Source organism: Python bivittatus, unplaced genomic scaffold, assembly GCF_059951505.1.
Source record: "Python bivittatus isolate LINGU-HERP-01145 unplaced genomic scaffold, Pbiv_v1 ctg000250_np1212, whole genome shotgun sequence".
NCBI lineage: Eukaryota > Metazoa > Chordata > Lepidosauria > Squamata > Pythonidae > Python > Python bivittatus.
In genome coordinates, this window is record NW_028277057.1 from 407228 (window position 1) to 433506 (window position 26279).

A 26279-nucleotide genomic window follows, 5' to 3' on the forward strand; every position below is an offset into this window, starting at 1 on the left:
CCCAACATTTCAATACTCTGCTTATTATTGCAAGATCTTTTATAAACAGTTTGTTTCTATTTGTATCAATCCAGACCACCTGGAAGTACTATTCCCTTCAAAGAGGTGGCTGGGCCATAAACAGATACAATACATGTATCTCTTTGGTTCGAATCCAGCCTAATCAGGATGTATCAATTCAGTAGAAAACTATTTATTCCCTTTGTAAGTGTTGCCATGAAAAGGTGTAATCTATGTTCAATAAAGAACAGGTACGAGATGAAAGTCCCTAAATCTCATTCATTACCTGAGTTAATGGTTTAACCAAAATTACATGAAAAGTCTTAAAACATCAGATCCTGGAGCTTTATTCAATTTTAGGGTTTTTTATTAGTTCCTTAGTCTCATCTTCAGTTATAGATTAAGAACTTCCTTTTCTTGATCTGTACATTTTATAAATAAAGTTTTATTCAGATATTTTTCAATTTTTTATGGATCAGAAAAGGATTTCTTTCCTTTTAAAGGGACTGCTCAGTCTATTAATATTAGTTGAGAATATTTTGATTTGATCCACGCTAATAATTCTTATAAAGAAATACTAGCTACTTGGTCCAGTTTTTGATATTTTGTCTGGCTTTGGTCTTAATTCCCCTATTCTGTTAAAGTTAGGAACTCAAGAATTCTGTTAGCATCATTGATGGATACACAAAAACTTTATCATCATCCATAAAGATGTCTGGAACGTTTTATGTACTCCACTGATGATACTAATAGTCCACCTGTACCTAATTTTGTATTGAAGAACAGTTGTCAGTAGTTTTAAAGGAGTATCACTCCTTAATCCAAGTATTGTCTCTTTTGTCTTAAAGTAAGTGAATTTTACAAGTATGCCACTTGGCAGTTTTCTCTTTCATGTTGCCCAAGAATTTATTCTGTAAATTTCCTGAATTTCCAAAATTTCACCCACATCCAGATCAAGGTAAGTCTTAAGTAATGTTTCTATTTCTCTTTCTAAATCTTCATCAAAGTCCTCAGGTATGCTTCTGACCTTTATGTTGTTTCAGCTAATTCTAATTTAGCTTTTAGCTTAACTTAACTTGTTTAGTTCTGTATTTTGAAGTTTCTGAATCAGTTCCAGATGCCTGCCTATAGCTTTTTTTTTATTCTGATACAGTATTTTAAATGGATTATTAATTTATCATATCTACCACTAATTTCAACCTGAAGAGAATCAATTCTGATTCCAAATCTTGTTGTTTTCGTTGGCTTAAGAAATTCCTTAAGTCAAGAGAAGGGAGGAATGGAGTCAGGCTAGGCTTCTTCCGATTTTGTTTCTTCTTTACAATGTCTCCTCCTACTCATTTATGAAAAATAAAACATAATGTTACACCCAGAATCTCTATTCTTTGAATTGAACTAGAACAAAATGTACTGTCAGGAATAGTATATCAAATAAAAGAAAATTCAGTAATACTTACATGTCACAGTGTATAAGTGACCAAATAATACAGTATGAGACCGAAAGAAATAAGCATAAAACTTAAAGCAGGACATAGGAGAGCTAATCACTTGTGTTAAAAATGCAAGCTTAAAACTTCACCAAACTTTTGAAAATCCTGAGCAGATATAAAGCATGTTTTCATCTGTCCCCAGAAAGAAAATAAGGCTGGTGACACAGAAAGAAGAACCATCTTTTATAACCATTTGCCCTACCTCAGAAAATGGTAAGACTTATAGCAAGTGCCTTTGCTCCGAATTACTCACTGAAGATTTAAAGAGCAGCAGCTCCACAAATGTTAATCTGATTGCATTGGCAAGAACTCTCTCCTACTACTATTCATTGACAAGAGCACCAATTTTGTATGGAGGCTAAGCAAGCAGAGGAAATCATCTTGGCTTAAGGGTACTGTTTCCTCCAGAAGGATAGTTTCTACTACCTGAGCAGCCCCAACCAAACCCAGTTTTCCCTCTTCCAGTTGATCAGCTTTGAGGCTGAAATTAAAGGAGTCAGTCATGTTGCTGAAGCCCTAGAGCTGAGCAGGAGAGCAGCCAGTCGACAGGGCCTTTGGGCAGGTTCTGGCAGTATGCTTACAGGCTGCCCGGGTGAATGTAGCTTCTGATATGGGCAGGGCATTGGTTCAGGTTCATGGAGACACTGATGCAGTCTGAGATGGACCTGCTGGGTGAAACGGCTGGGGCAGAGCAAACACCTGCAGGGTTCTCCCCCCAAGTGTTGCCATAGGTGGGTTTTGAGTTTGCTGTTGCTGCTGAAACATTTACGGCAGACCTGGCAGGGAGGCAAGATCAATGTTGGTTAGCCCTGCTGGCACGTTGTAGAACACTGTGGGCCACAGAGACTACTCTGTGCTTGCTTTCTAGAACCGTGTTTCTCAATCTTGGCAGCTTTAAGATGTGTGGACTTCAACTCCCAGAATGCTGGCTGGGGAATTCTGGGAATTGAAGTCCACCCATGCCAGCTGGGGAATTCTGGGAGTTGAAGTCTTAAAGTTGCCAAGGTTGAGAAATACTGTTCTAAAAGACACGTCTTGGCTCATAATAACCCTCAGTTTGTTTCTTGCTTGTTTCTTCAAAAGATCAACACATCAGTGAAATGGTTGACTTCTGTTAGGAATTTCTTCTCTAATGAGATCCAGAAAGGTGGCTTGGGGGATCAGCCCCTGAATAAAATCCTGCAGGTAGGAATCTGTCCAACAGGAGGGACCTAAAAGCCATCAAATCCCCTATGAGAAGCCGGTTAGAATTTCTCTGCTCTGATTGGCCGGTGGCCTTCCACCAATCAGAATGCTCAGCCCAGGTAGCAACAGCGGGGAAGAGAGAGGTTTTGGTGGGAAAACTGAATGGAGAAGAAGGAGAAAAAGCAGAAAAGAAAGAGGAACTTGAGGAGAAGGAAGAGACTGAGCTGGAAAGGAGAGGGTGAGGAGAAGGGATGGTCTTTTCAGTGAGATGGGAGCAGAGGAATTGTTTGCTTGTAAGAAAATAAGAGTAATTAGCCCTGGAAAGAAAATGGGCAGAGGAATGGACCCCTCTGTGTGAGCAAGAAGACCTGTTAGATGAAGGTGCATTACAGTACTGAATATGGAGAGAGGGTGCTTTTGAAGGGAGAGTTTTCCCCGGCTCAGAATTAAGAAAACTCTTCAGTATTAACATTGGAAGGAATCATCTGCAGTGTCACCATTTTCCCCCCTTCAAGTATTTTCCCTGGAAAGGGATGCCAGAGGGGAGTAAATACCTCCCCACTGTTGGATCTTTGGGTGGAAGCATTCATGGTGCCACATTAGTTTACAGTGACCATACATCCTTTATAAAAGACAGTCCTTCATTTCAGAAAGCTGTCTTTTGGATTTATTTATTTTTCAAAAACTCACTTTTGTTCTTTATTTTGGTCATTTAACTTTTACTGTACAAATGGTACTGCTTAATGCAGTCTTTCACATTCATGTGAAAAATGTGGAAATTCAGTTGTCTTTTTAAAATAAATTTACATATACTGTTTGATTTTAGGTATCTTTATTAGAATATGGTTTTTTTGGTTTTGCTCTTGAATTTTCCTTTGTGAAGCAAAGTTATAAAGATAAACATTTTTTTTTTATCTTTATGAACCTCTTTTAGATTTCCCCCCTTTTCAGGTTTGTCCTTTATTTTTTCCATGAAAATATGGTCACTGTGCATTAGTTGGAAAACTGACCAGAACTAAAGAGGGGAAGAATCCTGCAGACTCCCCCAGGTCAGCCCAATTCCTAAAGAACTAGGGAAAGGCACCCCCAGCCTGAGAGAAAGCAAAGGGAAAGGGGTGCTACATCAGCTTTTTGAAGTATTTTGGATTTCAGATCCAGCCAGCATGGCCAGTGACAAAATTATGTGAGATGTTGCTGCCTTCCATTGATCTCTAGGGTTCCTTTCCCCTTTCCCCTGGGTTTTTAATGAGGAAAGGGACACGTACCAGGCATTCATGTGGCTTCTCGCCTGTGTGCACCAGATGATGTTTTTGCAGATGAGCCAACTGGGTGAAACGTTTTTTACAGATCAGACACTGAAAAGGTCTCTCACCACTATGCACTCTCAGATGGACCTGTAAAGGAGAGGGCAGTAAAAAGGGATTACTTACAAAGGGATGGTAATACAGTAAGGCTGCCAAATCCTGACCCTCGGAATGCTTTCACAACTCTATATGAATGGGAAGATCCCAAAGTGAAAGATTTTCTCATCATACAATTGCTGTGGTAGAAAAAGCCCATCCCTGGTTTAATATATTATTAAAGTCTGTCATAATTTTAGGCTTTTTTGGATCTGGTAGAGTAAAAGAGGGCAGAGGCAAAAGTTAGATTTTGGAAAAGGAGGATATGGGCAGCACAGAGATTAAAGCAATTGCCGCTACCAGTCAATAGAAACCAGGATTGTAATTGTGATAGGTGTGAGATGGGATGGAGACTGAAAAGAGAACGGAAATATTTGCAGTCTTTTATTTCTTTGAGGCCCATCAGATTGAAAATATAGGAAAATATAGCAATAGTCAAGATAATGGTTCTGCTGATTATTTTTATGAACATTACTTGGATGTTTCATTACTTCTATTGTATTTATTGTAAACCACCTAGAAGTGCAAGAAGAGGCAACAAACAAATAATTGTAAAACATAAATATTCAGTGGATGATTTAAAGAACTGCAAATTCAAATAATGTAAGACAAATATAGATGGTCATCAGCGATGATCAACTGGAATGGAAAATCAGAATTCTTCAAAATTTTGATCTACCAGTGAATGAACAGCAAGGCCAACAAACCTGGATGCTCCATCTGCTGTTTGTTTATTGCATCATGTGCACCAGGAATCCTGGCTTGTTTTTCTTAGTCAAAAGTTGCTATTTTTTTTCTGAAGAATTCTGGATTTTCTTTAGAAGGAAAATATTTCATCTTCTGACAATCACTTTCTCAAGTAACACTGAAAAGACTTTCATCCTGGAAAGTTTTGACTGTTAATACTGTAGTTTGATTAAACGGTGTATTTCTATAGTATTGAATCTGGATTTATATATTTAATAAATTATATATTTATGCTGAAAATATTTAAATATCTTATGCTTTATAAGCTCTTCTCTCATTCTATCCATGAAAAGGGCAATATAGGCTACTCTGCCATATATTTCCACCCATGCAAGCCAAAACTTTCAAATGCTGAGAATGTTTCCTAGGTTTTCATGTATAGTCTCATCAATCTGTAGTTATTGGCCTGACATATTGGAAACAATTCCTGAAGTAGCTGAATTGTTTTTAGGTTTAAACTTAAGCTGTAACCCAAACATACTCTTGGCCTATCAAGGTATAAATTACTACAATGCTAACAGATGAAACGCAAAAGTCTTAGAGTCAAATGTGATTCTGGGTGGCTTCTTGGACATTTACATGTAATTTTTCGGTAAAATAAATAATTGGTTTGCCACTTCTTTCTTGTGAGTTTCTTCCCCCCCCCCAATTACATACTCTAGGCCAGAGGCTTGCAAACTTTTTCAAGCCACAGAACCTGTTTTTGTTTTTTTTTTTCAATCCCAGATCTCCTGATCAAAAGGCAGTATTCTAGGAATAGAAAATAAGCTGCATTCAATTCAAGTTTTTCTTTTTGCCCTTAATCTGGAGTTCCATGGAGCACAGTTTGAAAAACCTGGTCTAGCCTATAGCCTTACTCTTTCCTGCTGATCTGTCATTTCAAATCCAATCTGGTTTAGATTTAGTGTTAAATCTTCTCCTAGTAGTCAAGATTACCTTCGCCCACTAATCAGCAGGAACTGAATAGAACAGACTTTCCCAGTGTGGTGTTCCCTGTGTGTGTCTGATTTTAAGTCCTATGATTTCCAACAGCCATGATGGCTGGGTATGATTAAAAGTATATTCTGAAGTGTATCATGACCACAAAGCATATTGGTTGGAAGAAGAAATCCCTGCTTCTTATTGGAGTAAAAATGGAAAGAGTGACTGAGAATCTAATAGCCAATGACTCACAGGGCAGGGCCGCTTGCATGCCTACACAATGGTGGCAATATACAAGGTCTGTTTCACACCTAGTAACAGGAAAGAGTAGCAAAAACTGCTGTAATAGCTCCCTCAGGATGGTCAGCCAGTGCTCATAGACATGGCATAGAGTAAGAGCTTGAAGTTATGCTTCCATTGGCAGCTCCTGTAAGAATACAAGGGCAGTACACATGCACTTTCTTTTCTTTCCTTTCTTCATTAGGAGGGGGATTTTTGCCCTTTTTGAGAAAAATACACTCCTCCATTAAACTTGATCCCTTCAACTTGGAACAAATCTTTTTTGTTTATTGGTAGCCTCTTGCTTTCAAAATTGTGGGCCCAGGAATACTAAATTGGCTAGTGGAGGGAAGGAGCATGATGATGCTACTGGCCAGTGCCAAGGGTTCTTCTCACATGTTGACTTCCGTCTAAGGAATGAAATCTGGAGAAGAACAGTGTGGATAGGGGGGCAACTTCAATTATGTAAAGCTTCCAGTGGCTCTCTTCATGCAACACTTTTAACGTAGTTACTGAAATAAGCCATCTTCTGGATTTGCACAATACAGTGATCTATAAACTAACCTAATGTCTGGGATTCACACAATATTCACTAAGCCATAAAAATTTAATTACACTTCAAATTAATCAAGATTAGCATGTTGTTTGAGTATAGCTGCTGCATTTCTAACTGACCTGTTTAAGTAAACACAGGCACTGAATTCTTTACAACAAAATATGCAAACTGCAGTGGAACACAGTGGGGGAAACAATATCTGATCTTCATTCCTTGACTCTGGAATTATACAAGAGAACATGCCAGTTCAGCATGTCCTTCTTTCACACAGATGCCTGCAAGCACAATCCCTTCTTTTTCTTACAGAAATGGATGGCCACCAAACTTACTTCTGTGCAGTAGTTTACTTTTCCGAGAGAAACTGAAACCCTACATTCAGTAGACAACTGCTGCTTCTGTTGGAATACTATAATCAAAGAGCTTAGACATACCAAAAATTGGAGCATAGATCGTGCTATTTTTTTTCATCATCTGTTAAATTTACTATTGGTTTTTTTCCATTTGGAAGGGGATTGAGATTGATATTGCCTTCCTTTTTCAGTACACTTTTTGATCAACTATCCCCATCAAAATGGGTGGCTTTCATTAACATAGGTTCTATTGATGTGTCCCCACACAATGTATCTTGGCATGGTGACAAACTGATCCCTCTATATTTGTGCAATCATGAAGGAGCTCCTCTACACATCTCAACCATAATCATTGGAGGCCTATATCCAGGCTTTTATGCCCTCTGACATACCTGATTCCAAAAGAAAGTATAACTGTTACTATTGAAGATGTGACCAGATGTGCTGTAACTTAGCACCTCACAACTTACCACCAAAAGGGGCAGTGGAGTATAGAAAGAAAGTTCCCTGTTCCTCTCTTACTTTACCTGCTCTGTTTATGAGATTGCTAATCTCAGGGTCTTTTCCTTCCTGCCTTTGTTCCCTAGGTAGGAACCCAAGTACTCAGTTCTTGACTCTCCTTCTGGTAGGCTGCAGCTAGCTAGTTGCTAAGCTTTTCTGCCTACCTCATGTGTTTCCTGTAAATAAACCCTTCTGTTAAAGTTACAAAGCCTGTATCATTAATCCTTGCTCATGTTAGATTCCCATTGTCCAGGAATACACACTTAAATCACTCAAACAACTACTTCTCTCAACTTCAGTGTCACAAAGGAAGGCCCTGTTGACACAATAGAGAAGAACAGAAACCTACATTATCATAGTTCTTGGGCGGAGTATCTATTATTCACCATAGCACAAACGACACACCTTGTTATCTATAATTGTATGGGTGTCATAGGTCAATCCATACTTTCTGCTTGACCCATTACCAGTATGAAGAAAAGGGCCTGTATTAGTGATAAAGGATATGTGGGAATGGTATGTGTGTGCACACATCTAGGAAAGCAAAAGAAAGACATGGAGACTAGTTAGGAGGGAATGGTCCCCAAAAGGAAAGGGCAAGCACTGGTAGATCAGTCCACACAGGAACTAGCCAGCAAGCCTTACATTCCCTGCAGGGATGGGAAGGGCAAAAAGGAGGGGAACAACCAATCAAGTCTTGTATTCTGAACTGAGCTTCAACCCAGCCCCATTGCCAACTTACTGTAATCTGGACTGGAATTTCTGAAGTTGGGTTAAGAAACAGCCAAGAGCATCATGGGAGACAAATAACTTAGGCTGCAGTGTGTAATTGCTCATAATTGTTCCACCCCATCATTAATAGACTGATCTGGGGTTTGGGAAAGATTAAGGTTATATTGTTCCTAATGGGGAGGGATAATACGGGTTCCTGAATTTGTTCACATTTAAATATTAATGTTTTTTGATATACCTTTAGATTGGAAAGCTGCCCGAAGGTTTTAGCACAGACATTGCACTCATACTTAATTTTGCCATTCTTCCTATTCAGAGGGTTCGGCTTGGACTTGTTGCTTTCCTTGGACATCGATGAATAGTTTTTTGGAGTACTGAGGTTCACAGGCTCATGCTGGTAGAAAGTTGGAGAAGTAGTTTTGAACTGTTGACTTCTGGAGTCATACAAAAGGGTTGGATTACCATAATTACAGCCCAGAAGTGAAAATGTCCCAGCATAGAAGGAGGACAGATTTGGAGATTTCTTAGCATTAGATTTTCCTTGAGTCAAGATGGGAAGATAGACATTCTGATGTATCCTGGGATATGGAGGTTGTTTCTCCACGATATCCTGGGAAGACAAACTTTGGGGTTTAATTTCTCTAGGGTTGGTTAGTGATAGACCTGATGAGAAGCAGAGATCATGAGAAACCATTACAGATTTGGGGTAATGGGCAGCAGTGGTGCTGCAGATATGACAATAGGCATTGGGCATTTTGTCCATGTAATGACATTCTGAGCAGGATGAATAATTGTTGCAAAAATAGTGCTGAAGTTCCATCTGTGGTAAAGTAATTGAGTTGCATGGATGAAATCCAGGGTGATGTTGGTTTTCTCTTCCCATGTTTATCTCTCTTGGGAGACCAAGCTTCTCTTCTGCAAATCCAAACCTGGATTCTATGCAGGAACTCTTAAGCTTCACAGGCTGTTTTTCAGCTGTATGGAAGACCTCTGTCATAGGCTGTATGTTTTTGTGTTCTGCTATCTTCCTTGATGGCACATCTTGTTCAACATTATCTTCATCTTCACTTTTGTCTTTCATTGTGGTAACTGTACATTTTTTGTTATCTTTGGAGTTATTCTGCAGTGAATGAGAGACCACCTCAAATGAAGGTTCTGTTGGAAGATTTCTCAAGTTTAGATATTCTGTAAAGGAAGAACCACAGCTACTTTTTACTATTAGTTCTCACTTTGACTGACAGGCAGTTCTCTATCTCTATCTCTCCTTGGGAAGTTGAAAAGCATCTTCCATAGTCATCTGGACTAAAAAAAGTCTTAAAAGAAAGAGAACAAGAAGGAGAAAAAGACAGATACTCCTTCATTTTCTTTTTAGTAAATAGCAAATCACAGAATAAGCTAGCTTTGGTGCCTATTTCTCCTAGACAAAACAACTATAGTGTATTACAAGAAATACTTATTTATTCTCTTAATTTGCTCATTTCTTTTTATTTTCTCCTCTTTGTCCAACTGCTTTTACTGCTGGGGTGCATTTTATATTAAAAAGAAGGCAGACATACACGGCTATGACTATAGTCATTAGTAGAATGGATGTGATCTACACAGAATAGTATACTGGAATGTACCACAGGCACAAAACAAAAACAGTAACTGTGAAGAAAGCAAAGAATTCAAGCAATATTTTCATCCCAAACTACCCATTAAAATATAAAACATATAGTACACATTAGCATTTCAGAAAAAAAAATAGAAAATATTTAACTATAAATGGAGCATACCGTACTAGCGATATTCAATTTTTAAGTATTCCTATTACCTTTGATTAACCTAATACAGGAAGAAGATTTAATATTGAGAATTGAACACATATTTGGTAGCCTATTCTTTTAAAATGAATGGTTACCAGATGTTACCTACTACAATTTCCATCACCACTAACCATGTTGGCTGAAGCTAATGGGAATTGGAGTCCAACAACATTTGGAATGCAGGAAGTCCCCCCCACAGGCATCTTTAAAATAGCCTCTGCTTTTAGTCTTGCAGAGTTCCAAATCTGTAGCTGCAAAATAAGCATAAGTTCAGAACTCAGAGGGAAAAGAACAGGGCTGAATTTGAGAGAAAAAGCAACTATCACAGTAAGCATTAAGGAATATCCCTTGTTCAATGGAAATCACCCAACCAAAGGTGATTTGGAAGCAAGAAAATATCAACATGGCTGGTAGACACTATAATTAAGATACCAGTATTATAAACTTATATGGGTTTCTTCCCAGATAACTCTAGGAACTGTAATAAATTTACAGGTTGTGGCATAGATATTATCATAGGGCAGGGCTGAGAACCCTATGGCTATTCATGTTGCTGAACTATATCTCTTGCTTTCCACATCATTGGCCATATTAATGGGCTGCTGAGAGTTGTAGTCTCAGGAAGCCCATAAGTTTCCCACCCCATCCATCTTGTATAGCAGAATATTTGACTCCATCTGTAAGAAAGGTCTTCTCTCTCAGTCTGACTAAAATGTGAGTGGAGCAGATGGACTGCCTTACAATCTGATAGGTAGGGAACAAGGCAGTTTTTGCCTGAATCCTTGTTCTTCAAGATATTGGCAAGAGCAGATCTGTACAGTGTTGTAACACCCTCACCTGGTTCATTTGTAAGCTCCATTGAAAGCAAGTACTGTAAGTGCCTGGATACCCCATGGGTAGGCCAAACCAAAAGTTCTGTTCCTGCTAAGATGGGAGTTATAGTATAGAAAAAGATGTCCAGGTTGTGCTGGCAGGCCATCAGGTTTTGAGCATGATAGCTGGGAGCTGGATTCACATAGCACATCCAGTTACTGAAAAAAGGGTCACTCACATCAACAACATGGTGAAGTTTTCCTTCTGCAGAATAAACCTGAGCAAAACAGAGAAAGAAGACAGAGAATGAGTGACCTGTTGGGAAACCTTTCTTCAAATGGATTCTTTTTTCTGTAGTCACAGAGAGGAAGAGGCCTTGCAAACTGCATGGTAATGGAACTCAGTTCCATACAAAATAATTTACAGAGAAAGTCTAACAAACAGTAGCAATAAATTGGTAAATCTGCATGTGAAGTGTAATGCTTTCTTACAAGTGTGATTCACACAACTTAATATTTTTCCATCTCCTTCCAAAACTCCTTGCAAGTAGTGATCTACCTTTGAAGAACTGATGTTGCTATATTTTATATTTGAGATCTGCAAGGCTATGGTCCCTAAACCACTTCTGTATGGCTCCCAGAGTCTCCTAAGATAGTGCTATCAAAATGTGAAGAAACTGTTAAACATTGGTGGAGCGATTTCCTACTGCATTACATGAAAAAAATACATTTGACAAAATACAAAAATAAAAACTCTGAATCTGTGAAAAAAACAAAAGGGTGGAACCCCCTCTCATCCAATTACAAACATTGAAGTTCTCACATAATCAGTGAGCATGAATGACTGTTGGAGTCAGTTCAGATAGGAGGAGAAGGTAGATTGGATCAGGGTCCAACTGGCTAATTGAGACTAAATTGGAACCTGACATAATGCAATACTGGTTGCAAGTACTGTTTGTTGAATGCTATGCTTGAAAGCCAGTTTTTCAGAGCCTGGGCCAAGATTATTATGGATCCTGGCCACTTATGAGGCTCAAATTTGCATGACATAATGAATTGCTGGCCCCAGCCAGACCGTTGTTTGAAGAAAGTATCATAACTTTTCAATTCAGACTATTCACATGGTACAACAGTTTGCTGTACAAGAATAATTTGATTCAGGCTAACTAGTTTTTTGCCAGAGCATTGTTTGTTAAACCCTGTAGTTATTTTACTTGGCTTGAAGGAGAACCATTTTCCAATTATCAATACTTACCCTCCAAAAGTGTTTCGAGTCCATATGATTTGGAATATTCTCTCTGATGTAGATCTTCCCAGTCAGTGGACCAAAGCATGTACCTTCAGGAATGTACACTTTGCTGATCACAGCCTTTATCTGAAAAAAAGAACATGAATTGGTCAGTGCGGTTAAAGCCCCTGTTTCATCTTCCTTGTACATATTTGGGAATGCAGAAAGTGCTCCAAGATAGCATATTCTGACTGCAGCTTTTTGGAGCAATAATGCCAATACAAATAGATACAGTCAGACCTGCCTCTCTGCCTCTGTCTGTCTGTCTGTCTGTCTCCCCATTCACCTCCAGCTAGGTGGCAGCACTTAGCTGATTTTACATGATGTCGGCTGATTTCCAAAAGCTAAGCAAAGTTGAATCTGATTAAATAAATAAATCACCACCAGGAAATCCAGGGATGCAGGCTAAACTGAGGAATGGAAAATGTTTAGGAAGAAAGCAATGGCAAGTCTGTTTCCATATTGGAAGTAAACTATATGGATGTGTACATGAAGTCACAGCAGTCAAGACCAACTTAAATGAGTTTTTTCTCTGTGCGTGTATGCACGTGCACGCATGTATGGGTATTAAATACACTCATGGTTTTTCTGAAATGAAATTTGAGCTCATGTACATATAAAAGAATCAGGGACACCCAGAAAATCTATGTTGGCTGGACCTCTGCATCCTTACTGGATTCCTTGCAGACATTCCTTCCTCTTCTAATGGGAGTTATGAAAATCTGCTTCTATAATTCTGAAGTGAGGAAAAGCTGGCTATGGAGAATTCCGATTGACTGGCACCTGCTAGATTGTTTCAGCAATAATCATTCTAGAAAATATTTGTGGTTTGGTTTCTTTTATGAAGAATCCAGTTGTAAAAATGTATAAACTACATATTGATTTTGGGAATGAAGGAATAAACAAGTATTCTTGGCCTAAAGAATATCTGGAGAAGTAAGATTTATTTATTTATTTATTTATTTATTTATTTATTTATTTATTTATTTATTTAATGTCCAAGCCACTCAATGAACTTCTTTGGCTGGGTCTCCCCACCCCTAGTATAACATCTGTTTGACATGCTGCTAGAATATGTGAAACCAGGCCTGGAATATTTTTTTAGATACTATACCTGCTTCCTTCTCACATACTTTAGTGGGAAAAAAACTAATGCACCTGCTTCTTCTTAAATATCTCAGATGCTTGCCATCACTATGCTACTAGGAGTCCTCCTTTATTGATGCACGCTAAGGTGGTGTCAGTGAAAAAAAAAGTATATGCATACAAAGAGGAATCTAGATATTCAAGGAGAACTGGTTAATTTACTAGGGATTTCCATGATTCTCCTGTCAACACTGTGGATCTCTGCTGAACCTGTAGCCATTCAGAGCTGTGAGCAGGATGGGGAAACATCTATTTTCAGATTACTTTTAATGGAAAGTGGTCTATAATTTGATATAAAGAAACAAAGATGATGAAAGCTAGCAGTGGTACAGATTAGGAAGGTGGTGGTGTGTGATCTGGGAGTTGGCTAGGTGGGAAAAAAATGTCTCAATAGCAGTTGAAGGAGGAAGAGAATGTGCAATTGTGCAGAGCTGAACCAATGGGACCAATGAACTAAATGGTCCCTTGGAAGAGAGAATACTGGTAGTACCTTACTGTTGCTGTCATGCTTGAAGTCCAGATTGAGTGGCAAAGAAACTTGAGCTGGGGGATGGATGGAGTGTGGCTCATAAAGCTGGTCCTTCACAGTGTAGGTGCATTGCTCCTGAAAAGCAATCTCCCTCCAGGGGATACTGACTGCCTCTTTCATCCTTCTTCTCTCGGTCCAGCTACCATATGGAGAGCAGAATCTGGAGCAAGATGTGTGGGAAGAGTGGAAGAACACATATTTGAATCCTTGGAATAAGGGGGCTCTATGACAGCCCTTTCATAATGTGTCTAGTTTACGTTTTGTTCACCAATATTGGTGGTTCAAATTATTAGTTATGTAAAAGTTATTGGAAAAATAACATATCATAACAAATCAAACAATTACTCAATTTTCTCCAGTTCTTTCTCTTCTCTTCTGCTGTCTCCAGGTATTGCAATGTCCACTAGCCAGACTTTTTTGTCTTTCTTATCAACAATTGTTAAGTCTGTGGTATTATGTGGCAGGTGCTTGTCTGTTTGAATTCTTCTTCAACTGTCTGGTGTACTTGTAACATTCCACGCCCACCTATACTCCTTGGTAGAGTTTGTCAGTGTCACCGCATGGATGAAGGGCATGATTCATTGTCCTTATTTTTCTGATCTTCCTATGCAGGGCTTTTAGTTCAGCTTGAGTCCAGTCCACTATTCCAGCTGTATATCTACTCACTGAAATTGCCCAGGTATTAATTGCCTTGATAGTATTTCTGCCACTGAGTTTGGACTTTAAGATTATTATTTTAATAATAATAATAATCTTAAATTATTGTTTAATTTATTACATTATACATATTTAATAATGTTAATTAAATATACTTTTTAAATATAATATAAAGTTTAATAAACTTAATAATAATAATAATAATAATAATAATAATAATAATAATCTATAGCCACATTAGTTAGCAGTATTTAGCTGTGTCTCATTCATTCTGATAAAAACTTCTAAGAAGACTCGTCTTCTAAATCTTCCAACCTGAAACATTAAGACTATAATACGCTCAAAGCCATTCTCTGGCTGTGCAACACACTGAATCACAAAGTAACCAAAAATATTTTAGCCCAGCATGCTGTGCAACTGGTCTATGTGGGTAATTTATAATTCCTTCTGCTATGAGACCAAGAAAATTGTCCTAAATGATAAACTATGGTTCAGTTAACACATTATCTGAATGCAGTCATTGAGTTACCAGCTGAGCTGATATTTCAGCCCTCCTAATCTGGCATCTCGTGGATACTGTATAGAGAATGCTCAGTATGGCTTTCTGGCTGGGAATTACTGAAGTTGGAGTTCAACATATTATGAAGGCTATAATAGCTAGACACTGTTCTTATAAAAAGCATGTTATCCACTCAGTTAATTGCATTCTCATTTATAATTGGAGCACATGCATTGTTATATTCTGTTATTTAAATTGTATTCTTACTTGCTATTGCATTCTCTGAAATACTGCAATGCCTCTGCATTTTACCTCTATTCATGGGATTCTCCCTGGAATGAAGAGAAGTGTCTTCCCTGGGCTCTTTCACCAACAAGATTCTGACAATGTGTTCTGGCAAACACATTTTGCATGGTTATTATGTGATGAAAGATTACAGAGGATTAGGCAGATGTGTATAAGACAAGATTTTATTGTGTTTCACCTAATTGAGCAGGTTCCAGTGGAGGGTTTGGAAGACCCTTGTCCTAGAAATCCAAAGGATTATGAAATATGGTAGTGGAAGGAATTACAGTAGGCAGAGACCATGACCCAAATGGAGCATACTGATGGTTTTATTTGATTCACTTGTTCAAGTCAGAATATTCATATTTAATTTCACAGGTCCCCCAAGAGTGTACAAGCTTTTACTCATAAAAGCCAGACTCATAAAAGCAACTGTGTCTTTTCTTGGAACTGTACAGCTGCTTTAAGGAACTGCTACTGTGTAATGCTTGATCTGAAGTGTTTCAGACAGGTACTATGTTTGAACTCCTACACACTTCAGTTCATCCAAAAGAAGCTCGAACTACTAGCAGTGCCCAGAATAGTCTTTTCCAACCTGAGGTGTATTGGGACTGCAACTCTCATAATTCCTACTGCATGAGAATTTTCAGGATTTGCCATCCCAACCCACTTCAGTTGAGAAGGCTGTTCTAAAGCTCCTTATTTTATGATAACAACAACTTTACAAGGTAAGATAGGCAAACAGATAATAATACAAGGTCACTAAATGAGCTTCATGGCTAAGCAGAGATTTGAACCTAAATCTTCCTTATCTTAGTTCAATAAGTCCAATCATTATGTTTCACTATTGACACAGAATTACCTAGAAATCATTCATCTATGTGTAATGCCCCCAAAAGAGGGAGATTAAACCAGTAAAACCACCCATGAAGGAATAGTACCTTTGATGTGGGAGCTGCTAAACAGCTGGTAAATTTGGTATCCATAAAGCTGAGTTTATACCCAAAAGGTTATGCACTGTAATTTCCTTCCCTCCACATTAATGGTGTCAGCAAAGTTAGTTTTCTTTTGACTATGTGGAAGTTAACACCTCTGGCGCTTTCATCAATGGGTAAAATGAAGCTACAAGATTAGAAATTCAGCAGAAACCATGAGAACAGCTAAATAAATACACCACAGTTCCAGTAAGTGGTTATGTATATTGTATGTGTGCGAGTGCATGCACGTGTGTGAATGCTACGTGGGGGGAAAGAGAACAACAGCTTACAAAATATTGAGCACATCTTTGAGGAAAATTTTAATAGAGAAAGTCACTACTAAGCGGTTTGATGTATGTCAGATTTTCCTAGAATAAAAATACTGATACTTAATGCATTGCAAGCAAAGTCCTTTACATATGCTATCTATACCTTTTTACAACTACCTACATAGTTTTTGCAGACTAAGATGGGCAGTATTTGAACCCAGAGTGTTTTCACCTCTCTGCACAGTTTTATGCTTAATAACTCAGAAATAAGCCCAATGAGTTCTGGGGAACTTTCTTTTGGATAAATTGGTATAAATTTATAGCCTTTTTTCTTTCAAGTACCAGCTTGATGACTATATGATAGATGCCTTCTCCCCTTGCCCTGTCTTCCCCCATCCAGCTCCCTCCACACATAAAATCTCCCCTTGCACATCGCTACTTATTAAAAGTGCAGCCAGCTTGTCCTTTTTTCTTTGCGTTTTACCATTCTCCTTCAAAATAGTTCATTCGTTAGTTTTCTTTGTTTTTGGTTTTTATAAACGCAGCCCCTGAGTTTGCCAAAGATGCTCATTACCAAGGAAGGTATGTTAACCCTATATTCTCTTGGTTTTCTCCATTAAAATTTCTCACCCGCTGCCCTTCCTCATGGTGAGAACCTGCTCAAGACTCTGAAGCCCTTTCCCCACTACTGAGTTGACATGCCTTCCATTCATCCTTTATTCAGCAGAAAACTACTGTACTGGCATGAAATTGGTTGTCTCTATTGCCAATTCCTCTCCTGCCCTATTGCAGCTGCCTAGTTGCTTAGTATCCTGATTTTGTTTATGAAGATTCTCAGTCATCCAGGTGGAATTGTCTGGAGGTTGAGTCATGGCAACTGGACTTCTTTTCTTTTTGGTAGACGTTTCGCTACTTGTCCAAACAGCTTCTTCTTCACTGAAGAAGCTGCTTGGACAAGTAGCGAAATGTCTCTACCAAAAAGAAAAGAAGTTCAGTATCCTGACTTCCCTCTAAGGTAATGGGTGACAAAGACTAACGATTTTACATGCCCTGAGGCTGTTCTTGGATGGTTTCAGAATACCTAAGAGGGAAAATACTGTTTTAATGCAGTTATATCTAAGGATGATTTAGGCTTGTCAGGACAAGATGGAGAAAACATATGGATGAAAAGAAAATAGTCTCTTCTCACTGCAATTTTTCTACTGTTTACTGTCCATTTAATCACACTGAAAAAAAATCACAAAACAAATAACATTTGCTATTTTTTTTTTAGAACAGGTTAGTTTTCTTGCTTTGAATGAAAAGAATGGATTCATCTGATTAGTTGAAGTAGTCATCCTTCTGATTCTCCTCCATGTATATTGGGCAATGTCTTGCCAAAATCAATGCCGCCCATCTAGTCCAGTCAACTTAAGAAATTCTGCTAAGGATTCCTCTTCTCTTAGATGAGGGACCAGTCCCTGAATTACAACTTCTGTACTATGGGACATGTTTCCCAGTGCACCAAATGGTACTTTTCCTTCTCTTATTTCAAAAAATGCTTAAAACCTTATTAAGCTTTCAGCACCACTTGATTTATTGCAGGCACACATCTTTACATTTATGTATCTATGTATTTGTATAATTCATTTTATGTGGCAGTAATTCTTTTTGCTGGGTTTTTGCTTTGCTTTTACTTTTTTGTAAACTTCCCAGAGTCATTTGATTGAGTTTTTTTAGCAAGTATAGCAAGATAAATGAAATGTGTGGGCTGGGACAATTTCCCTACCCCTAAAAATAGGGTAATGATAGCTAGTTTTCTTATTTTGGAAGATTGAACCTTAAGAAGAAATACAACTAGTTTTAACAGATCCAAAAATAATTTCAAAACACATTGGCAAATCACATTGCCCAAGGAGTTACACAGCAGCAGTGCAGGATTCAGAGTATTCCTTAACCATATCACTTGATAAAACTACATGCTGCTTCTAGCTTGTTGCATGCCTACTTTATAATAACTTTAAAAATGCTATAAAGACGTCTACATTTCAGGTATAAGCACAGACATTTCACCATTTTTCAAAACATATGTATTACTCTTCTCACGGCAGCTGACAGCATCTGGGAAGCGGGAATATTTTTTATTAGAGAAATAGTCAATGGGCTCACACATCATACAAAACCAGGATTCCTTCACTAAAACATAATTGGTTCAGCTTACACCACAAACTAAGCCAAATCATTGGCTGCAGTTGTTCAATACCCTGAACCACAAACTAGTCAATCACATCTTAAGGGAGAGAGGGAGAAGGAAGGAACTAAATTTAATCACAGCTTTTCCTCATCACATCTCATTGGAAACTAGTTGCTATTTTGAAAGGACCTAAAGAAAGTTGCACATCATGTTAGAATATAAGCATGCTTAGCCACCATCATAAAAATAAACATGAAGAGTATACCCTATTTAACTCAATAGTAGGGCTTATATCAAGTTACCACTCTTAGGCTTGTTCTACCTTTAAGCACCTTCCACTAACATTCTGTAATGGGATCTTTTACATATCCTTTTCCCACATTTCCCTTCATCAGTGAATGAATCCTTGATCCATGCTGATAAAAAATGTCTTGCACAAGTTTTCACAAACCTTCTGCTTTGCTGCCATAACTGTGTAAGAGGACTCTGTAACACAAATTCTTTTTGGCAAATGATGTCTTCTTGAAGCTGTAATGCTTCAACCTTTCTTCCATTCTTGCCTGATCATTGTTTAAGATTTTCTCTTCATTTGGTACAATTCTAAAGATCTTTCTCCACTGCTAAGTTGAAGAGCAATCCACCATTCTTGAGTCAGCAGAAAACTATACAGGTGGTCCTCACTTACTAACTACCTCATTCAGTGGCCATTTGAAGTTAAGATGGTGCTGAAAACAATAACTTTACAGCTAAGTTATGACCATTTATGACCTTCGCAGTGTCTCTCAGTCACATGATTGCCATCACAGTCAGTATGCATTGTCCTGTCCTGACCTGTTGTTTTTCTCCCCTCCCCTTACAGAACAGAGAAATTGGGGAGGAAGGGATTACAAGTGAGTAAGCAGGCACACAACAGGGAATACACATCAAAAGCAATGTGCTGGTGCCAGCAGTCAGCAGTGTGCTAGGCAAACAGCCCGGTGTATTCCCCATTGTGTGCCTGCTTACTCTCTTGTAATCCCTTCCTTTCCAATCTCTCCATTCTGCGAGAGCTGGGGAACAAAATGGGTCAGGCACAGGAGAGATTGTCTACAGAAATTGCTTGGTTTTCTTCCCCTCCCCTCGCGCAGCTTACTGTCTTGTAATCCCTTACAAGAGATGGGTCAGGCACAGGATAACGCGTATTGACTGTAATTGTGATCACATGCCTGAGGGATGCTGCCAAGGTAGTAAATGGTCCTAAAGTTATTTTTTCAGCATCGTTGTAACTTCAAATGGCCACTGAATGAGGCAGTTGGTAAGTGAGGACTACCTGTACTCATTGCCAATCATTATCCTGCCTCTATTGCTTCTGTTCCCACTCACTGCACAAACCTGTCTTCCCTCCATAATAATGGGTGACAAAGCCTAACAAATTTTATACAAGTTGAAGCTCCTTTTGGACCATGTTGAAATAAAGGAAAAAATACTACTTTAACCCTAGTACAGCTAAAGCTGACGTAAGCCTCTCTTATTCATGGGCTGGGGAATGAAATGAGGGCAAAGTCATGTGAACATAGCAGAAAAACAATAAAATATTGTTGCCAAGGCATATTTATGTCATTATTAGGTGAAAGTGAGGAAAGGCTGTAAAAGGAAGGTAGTTTAGCCCATCTCTGATTTTTCCAGTAGCAGAACATTCTGGGTTTGAGAGGGGATGTTAGAAGAAGCCATTGTTAATTTCTTTATTGGCCTTTGGAGGACGAAATAATTAGAAGACAGAAGCCTTTACAGATATAAAGGATGTAATGGATATCGCAGAAAGAGTTGCTTGGCAAGTGGGTGGTCACATAAATTGAATGAATGAATGAATGAATAGGAAGGAGTAAAAAGGAGGGCTACTGCATTGGGTAGAGCAGTATGAACTAAGTTCTAATTACAATAGTTATAGACTAGGCAAGCTCTTGACATTGTATATCTATTTACTACACAGTACACTCCAACAAATTCAGCAGGACTTACTTTTCTGAGGATGTAAACAGTAATGTGATTGTGCTTTTAGCCTCTTTTCCCATCTATATATAAAAAGTTACAAATATTATCTGCTTTCACTGAGGCTTATTATGGCAAATATGGCAATCGAATCAGAAAAGCAATACATAGAAGTCAATGATGTAAGCATTCTAAACCTGATTTTGTCCATAATACATTAGTATTGTGTTATTAGCAATAACTGCTAAAATCTATTCCTGCAAAATCAATATATATGTCATTGTTTTCATTTTATTCAGGGCAGCATTTATGCTAACCATTTTTGTAATTTGTACCTTATGGCAATTTTCCTTTTAAACAAACAATGGTTACTTGGATATTTTGCTCATATCCACCAAAACTCCTAATTATGAGGCAATTAAAACATTTTTATAATTCTATCAACATTTCATTTCAGCTTTCAACTTAATTCCTTTAATTTTCTGGTTTAATTTTGCTATGTCATCTTTTAAAATATAAATTTTTATATTTTAAAATATATTTTAAACATATATTTATATTTTTAATATTTATTCTGCCATTTTTATTAGAGCTGTTCCATGACAGTTAACAATATGTTAAAATAGTATGGTAATATAAAAAAGAAACAAAAATGTAAAAGCAAAGAAATATAAAACTAGCAAATTTTAAATTAGTTATTATTATAGATTCAGATATCTGGGTGAAAAGAGTCTCAGTTATGTTGGTAATACCAATTTAACTCAAAGGTGTCAAGAATTAGCTATGTTGTAACAAGTTATTTGAAGTTTTACAATGCCTAACCTTGTAACATTAGCCAGGAATATTGGTTATCTCCATGTGGCTGAAAAGCTTTACCTGTTGATTTTGACAATAATTGTTTTTGCTGAAAGTTTTCACAACCCAGTTTTGTGGCATTGCGTGAACCATAAACTGACCATAATCTCTGGGTAGCTTGGGATAATATTATGGTAATAAAATGTAATACAATAAATATACTATAATATACTCTTGTTCTAGATAATATATTTTTACTGCAGAGTTCCTTATAGAAATTTATAATTCACAAATTCTTTTTACTTAAAAAAAACCCTACAAAAGAGATTATGGATCTAAAAACACTTGTAATAATTCATGCTGGTCTTTTCAAATTTCACCCCAAAGAAATGGCAACATATGGCCATGACAAGGAGAAATTCACTGGGCGTATTAGTAGGGTGTATGGGTGTATATAGATGCATAGAAAGAGCAACAGAACGTTGCCAAATATTCCAGCAAAAATACAAAAAAGAGTTTTGGCTTCCATAGAGCTGGCTGACCAAAGAAAACCTACCTTAGTTTGGGTTGCTGTTCCATCATCTGTAAAGTGAGTTTTGGGAGAATAAAAGGGAATCCACCTTGATGTCTTTTATGCATAGTATTTATGATTCAGTCTGAATTCACAGGATGTGTCCTTTATTCTTTGGTTATCACTTTAGGTGGGGAGGAAAGTTAAAGCAGCCCATACCACAAGGAGGAGGAAGAGAATGAGAGTGAAAATACTTTTTGTGGGTGCTTAATTTCTGAAAAAAGAGGTGCCAGGGTTCATAGTGGGGAGGAAAAAGTTTAACTTTGTGACACAAAAACAAATTCTCCAAGCACCACAAAGGAGATAACAGTTGCCTCTGATGACTCAGTGATCAAAATACATTCTGCACATGCCTAAGGGTACTTTCCACACCCTTTCTTCTCAGGACTTCAGCTTAAGAATTTGACCCAAGCTGTGATATATTCTGAAAACAAATGCCGAGAACCAATGTGAAAAATAACCAATGGTATCAACAATATGAGACAGCAACTTCCATTCCTATAAAAATAAAATTCTAATACCTGTCCTCTGCTTGAGGATATCTTTTTATGGACAACTCTGGGCTTTGTCACATTTGTGGACTTTATAGAAGTGCAAAATTCTGTCACAGGTTTCTTTCTGTAGAAGAATAATGTAGCTCTGACCTTGAGAAGGAAGTTGGAGAGGCAAAATGGTTGCTCAGTGCTGGGAAAGTAGAAAGTGTGAGGAAGAGCCCTATTTGACCTTGTTATCCTTAAAAAAGGGATGGTGAAGGTTTTGGCCAAGCTTTCAGGTTTGTTGTCAGCCCTTCAAGGTAGGCAGGTCAAGAAACAGACACTGCGTGGATTCTAGAAATGCTACTATATTGTTGTAGTGTATATTAACAGAATCTAAACATGTGCCCAAAGTAACATGCCTCTTCTGGAAAACATTCATTATGAGGGAGCTATATAGGCATGCCATATATAGCACCTGGCCAACCTTGGTTGATTTTGAAAAAAATAAGCAGGTTAGTAGTTGAATAGCAGACTACTAGGATATGTCAGGGATTAGACTGGGGAGTTTAAAAAAACACCCTGGGAAAGGCAATGGCAAACCATTTCCATTTTATTGCCAAGAAAACACAATGGTCATGTCCCTGTAGTCACTAGGAGTTCAACTCATTCAAGGGAATCTTTAAAATCTGTGTCCAAGAATAAAACAGTTCAAAGCAGCCTAAGAAAGAATTTGTGGTTGTCCATCATGTGTAATTTTATCAGAGAAACATAACCGATATAAAGGCAGAAGATGGTAAAGCAAGAACCAGCAGTTCCCAAGGTAAAGTTGATCAACCTCTAAGAATTCCTTTAACCTGGAAAGGTGAGAAGAAAAAGTGGAGGGCTTAAGTTCTGGAGATGGATTACATAAAGGTTTTTGGCATTTTTGTTATGCAGCAGACAGTCAACTGCTATTTTAAGGCTTCATTCTTGTCTGCAATAAAGATTCTAGCAAAGCTGAGTTGTGCCTAAGAGTCTTCTGCCAAGTCAAGAGCTGAATAAGGGGTCAGGACTGGGAAACGATTATTTATTGCTAAGCCCTGGTGAAAAAAAATAACTCTTTTTTCTGTAAGGCTAAACATGTTTTTGATGGGTATTTTGCTCAATGTATGGGTAAAATCTCCTTCAAGTTATCAGCTTCTGGATCTGGATATGTTCATGCAGTTTGCTTAATAGCATTATAGAGGTAGTTTGCCACTGCCTTCTTCTGGGATGTTTTTTCAATTTCACAGTCAACTTACTGCTCTAGATTTCATAGTGGTCTCCTATCCAAGGGCTAACTAGGTCTGCCTGAGTTCAGTTTTTTGAGATCAGCCAAGTTTGGCTAGATGCTGCCACCTAGCTAAGTGTTTGTTCTGAAGATTCCTCAATTTGTAGAGAAAGTAATGATTGGACTCTAAGTCAGTCTTCCTATCCTAGTGTCCTCCACTGACATATGAGATAGGGATTATGGGAGTTGAAACACATTTCTTGAGGGTATCAGGTTGGGAAAAACTGTCTTAAGCCTTTGGGGGTTATCATTCTGCAAATAATTATGTGCTAGAAACACATTTTTTGGGGAGTAAGCCCCATTAAACTTAATAGAACTGGTCTGCTGTATCAAGCCAATCACAACATTAAAAACAAAACCTGGCTTTATTATCTTTTGTATACAGCTTTTGTTTGAGACTTATAGGAAACCAACAGATGTGATTTTGGAATATGGCATAAGACTTGATTACATATTAAGGATCTCAAGTTGATGAATGACCTCAACTTGAAAGGAGTGTATGCATGTGTGGTGTTAAGAGGAGGAGACATTACAATATTGATCAATTTCAGTGCTGCATTTGGGGCCTGAAGGCCATATACTGTACTTTCTAGGGGTCTCTGATCCCCTTGCAGTAGTCCTCCCTATTACTTCCTCTATTTGTCTTCCATATGTCACTCTTTTTAAAAACCCATCTGGCAAGGAAAAAGCTTATTTCCTACTCATTACTGGGTATAAGATTTTGGGAGTTGAGACCTGTACCCTGTGGTCTAGCCTTACAATATCACTAGTCAACTTCATCTGAATTGGAGAAACTTTTTTTCAGATAAGGATTGATTGCAAGAATGACACCAATCTTCAGCAAAAATGAAGTTTCCCATCTTGAGAGAAACCACACTACTCTTTCCAAGTCTGTGTGGAATAAGCCTGTGTCTATCCATTGCATGATTGCAGATGAATGTGCAGGTCTGATATGTACAGTACAGGTAGTCCTTGGTTAACAATCATTATTGAGACCAGCAACTCCACCACTAAGTGATGTGGTCGTAAAGTGGAAAATCATATGATGGTGCCAACTTACAATGGCAGTTCTGGCAGTTCTGGTTGTGGTCATTAAGCAAATCACTCACAGTCATTAAGCAAGATGTCACATGAGCACAACTTGTGACCTCCTGCCAGTTTCCCCATTGACTTTGCTTGTTGGAAGCCAGCTGTGAAGGTTGCAAGTAGCAATCATATGACTGTGGGACCCTGCAACCATTGTAAATGCGGGCTGCTTGTCAAATGCCTGAAGGTCTACCTGTATACACACTTGATCTTAGCCAAAAGGCCAAGAAGGCAAACTAGGCAGCCAATGAATGGTGGTCCAATTCAAAGTGCAGGTACAGGTAGTCCTCACTTAAAGGCCACAATGGGGACCAGAAAATTGGTCATTAAACAGAATGGTCATTAAGCGAGTCACCACCTGACTGGACCCGATTTTACAATCATTTTTATGATAGTCCTAAAGCAAATCACCACAGCCATTAAACGAATCACGTGGTCATTAAGTGAATTCAGCTTCCCCAATGGACTTTTTTGTTGGAATTTGCTTAACGACCACGTGATTTGCTTAACAACCATCATAAAAAAGGTTGCAAATTGTGATCACGTGACCGTGGGGGATGGCGTGATGGTTTGCAATGGTTGTAAGTCCGAGTACAGGCCATAAAGCACTTTTTCTGAGGCTGTCAGAACCTCAAACCACCGTTAAACAGCCGTTTAGTGAGGACTACCTGTACTTAGCTTTAAAGCTGTAGTTAAGTGGGGATACAACTATCTGAACATCCTTTTTTAAAGTTATTTCAGTGTACCTAACTTCTGCTGAAACTGCTTTTTAAATATTGCTTTTACCAGAATAAGATTATTCAGTTGTAAGCTTTTTCACAGTAGCATTCCAATTGTGCGGTCTTGTTTCTACAGAAGCTAGCCTGATTAATTCTTCCAAGTAGAACATTATAGACAATAATATAAGTAGGAAAAAAAAGGTTCTTTTTTGCAAGTCCCGTTACTGTTCATTGATAGCCCTACACTGTCTCCTTGAACCAGTATCTTCCTGCTAAGACTTTCTTTTTCTAGCGGCAGCAGGTGGCAGCATGTAGCCTCTTTTGGCTGATCTTGAAAAAAGCTGGAAGGGTAGGACCTGGCTAGTACATGGATGGAGACCACCAGAATATCCCAGGGCTTGTAGGCTAGATTGTGAAGTTGGAAAACCACCCAGAAAAAAAGGAATGGCAAACTGCTTTTATCTTGTTGCTAAGAAAACTACAGAAACATGTCCATAAGTCATCAGGAGTGAAACGCAACTCAAAGAAGTAATTAACTTCCTTTTTGGAAAGAAGGCAATTGTTCCACAAGCAGTATAAATTTGATCAGTTTTTTTATTTACTGAATTTGCATGGTTTTATTAAATAACTTTTTTTGTAATTGGCTTTTTTTCTTGTTTTTGTTTTTGTTTTCCTTAGATTTTAATTTACATGCCACATTATTGAATCTAGGTACAATTATTATTTCCCATAGTGCCTTAGAGTGATGCTGTCT

At 38.1% G+C, this 26279-nt stretch overlaps 1 protein-coding gene across 1 annotated transcript; it reads right to left on the reverse strand.

Moving 5' to 3' along the window:
• Window positions 1–601: 601 nt before the first annotated feature.
• Window positions 602–21946, reverse strand: ZNF683 (zinc finger protein 683). The gene is made up of 7 exons (XM_088140973.1): window positions 21921–21946; window positions 13703–13901; window positions 12034–12153; window positions 10804–11056; window positions 8400–9346; window positions 3941–4069; window positions 602–2266 (listed from the first exon to the last, which is right to left on the reverse strand). Exons 1-7 carry the CDS (start codon window positions 21944–21946, stop codon window positions 1991–1993), a joined length of 1950 nt encoding a protein of 649 aa, XP_087997099.1. The 3' UTR covers window positions 602–1990.
• Between the last annotated feature and the right edge of the window lie 4333 nt (window positions 21947–26279).

What these genes read in the sequence shown, in the direction of transcription:
- ZNF683 (XM_088140973.1), bottom strand. Translation starts at nt 21,946, where the DNA reads ATGATGGAACAGCAACCCAAACTAAG. An exon ending in GAACAGCAACCCAAACTAAG is followed by an intron (nt 13,902 to 21,920) that starts GTAGGTTTTCTT and finishes ATCTTGCTCCAG; the next exon opens with ATTCTGCTCTCCATATGGTA. An exon ending in ACTCGAAACACTTTTGGAGG is followed by an intron (nt 11,057 to 12,033) that starts GTAAGTATTGAT and finishes TGTTTTGCTCAG; the next exon opens with GTTTATTCTGCAGAAGGAAA.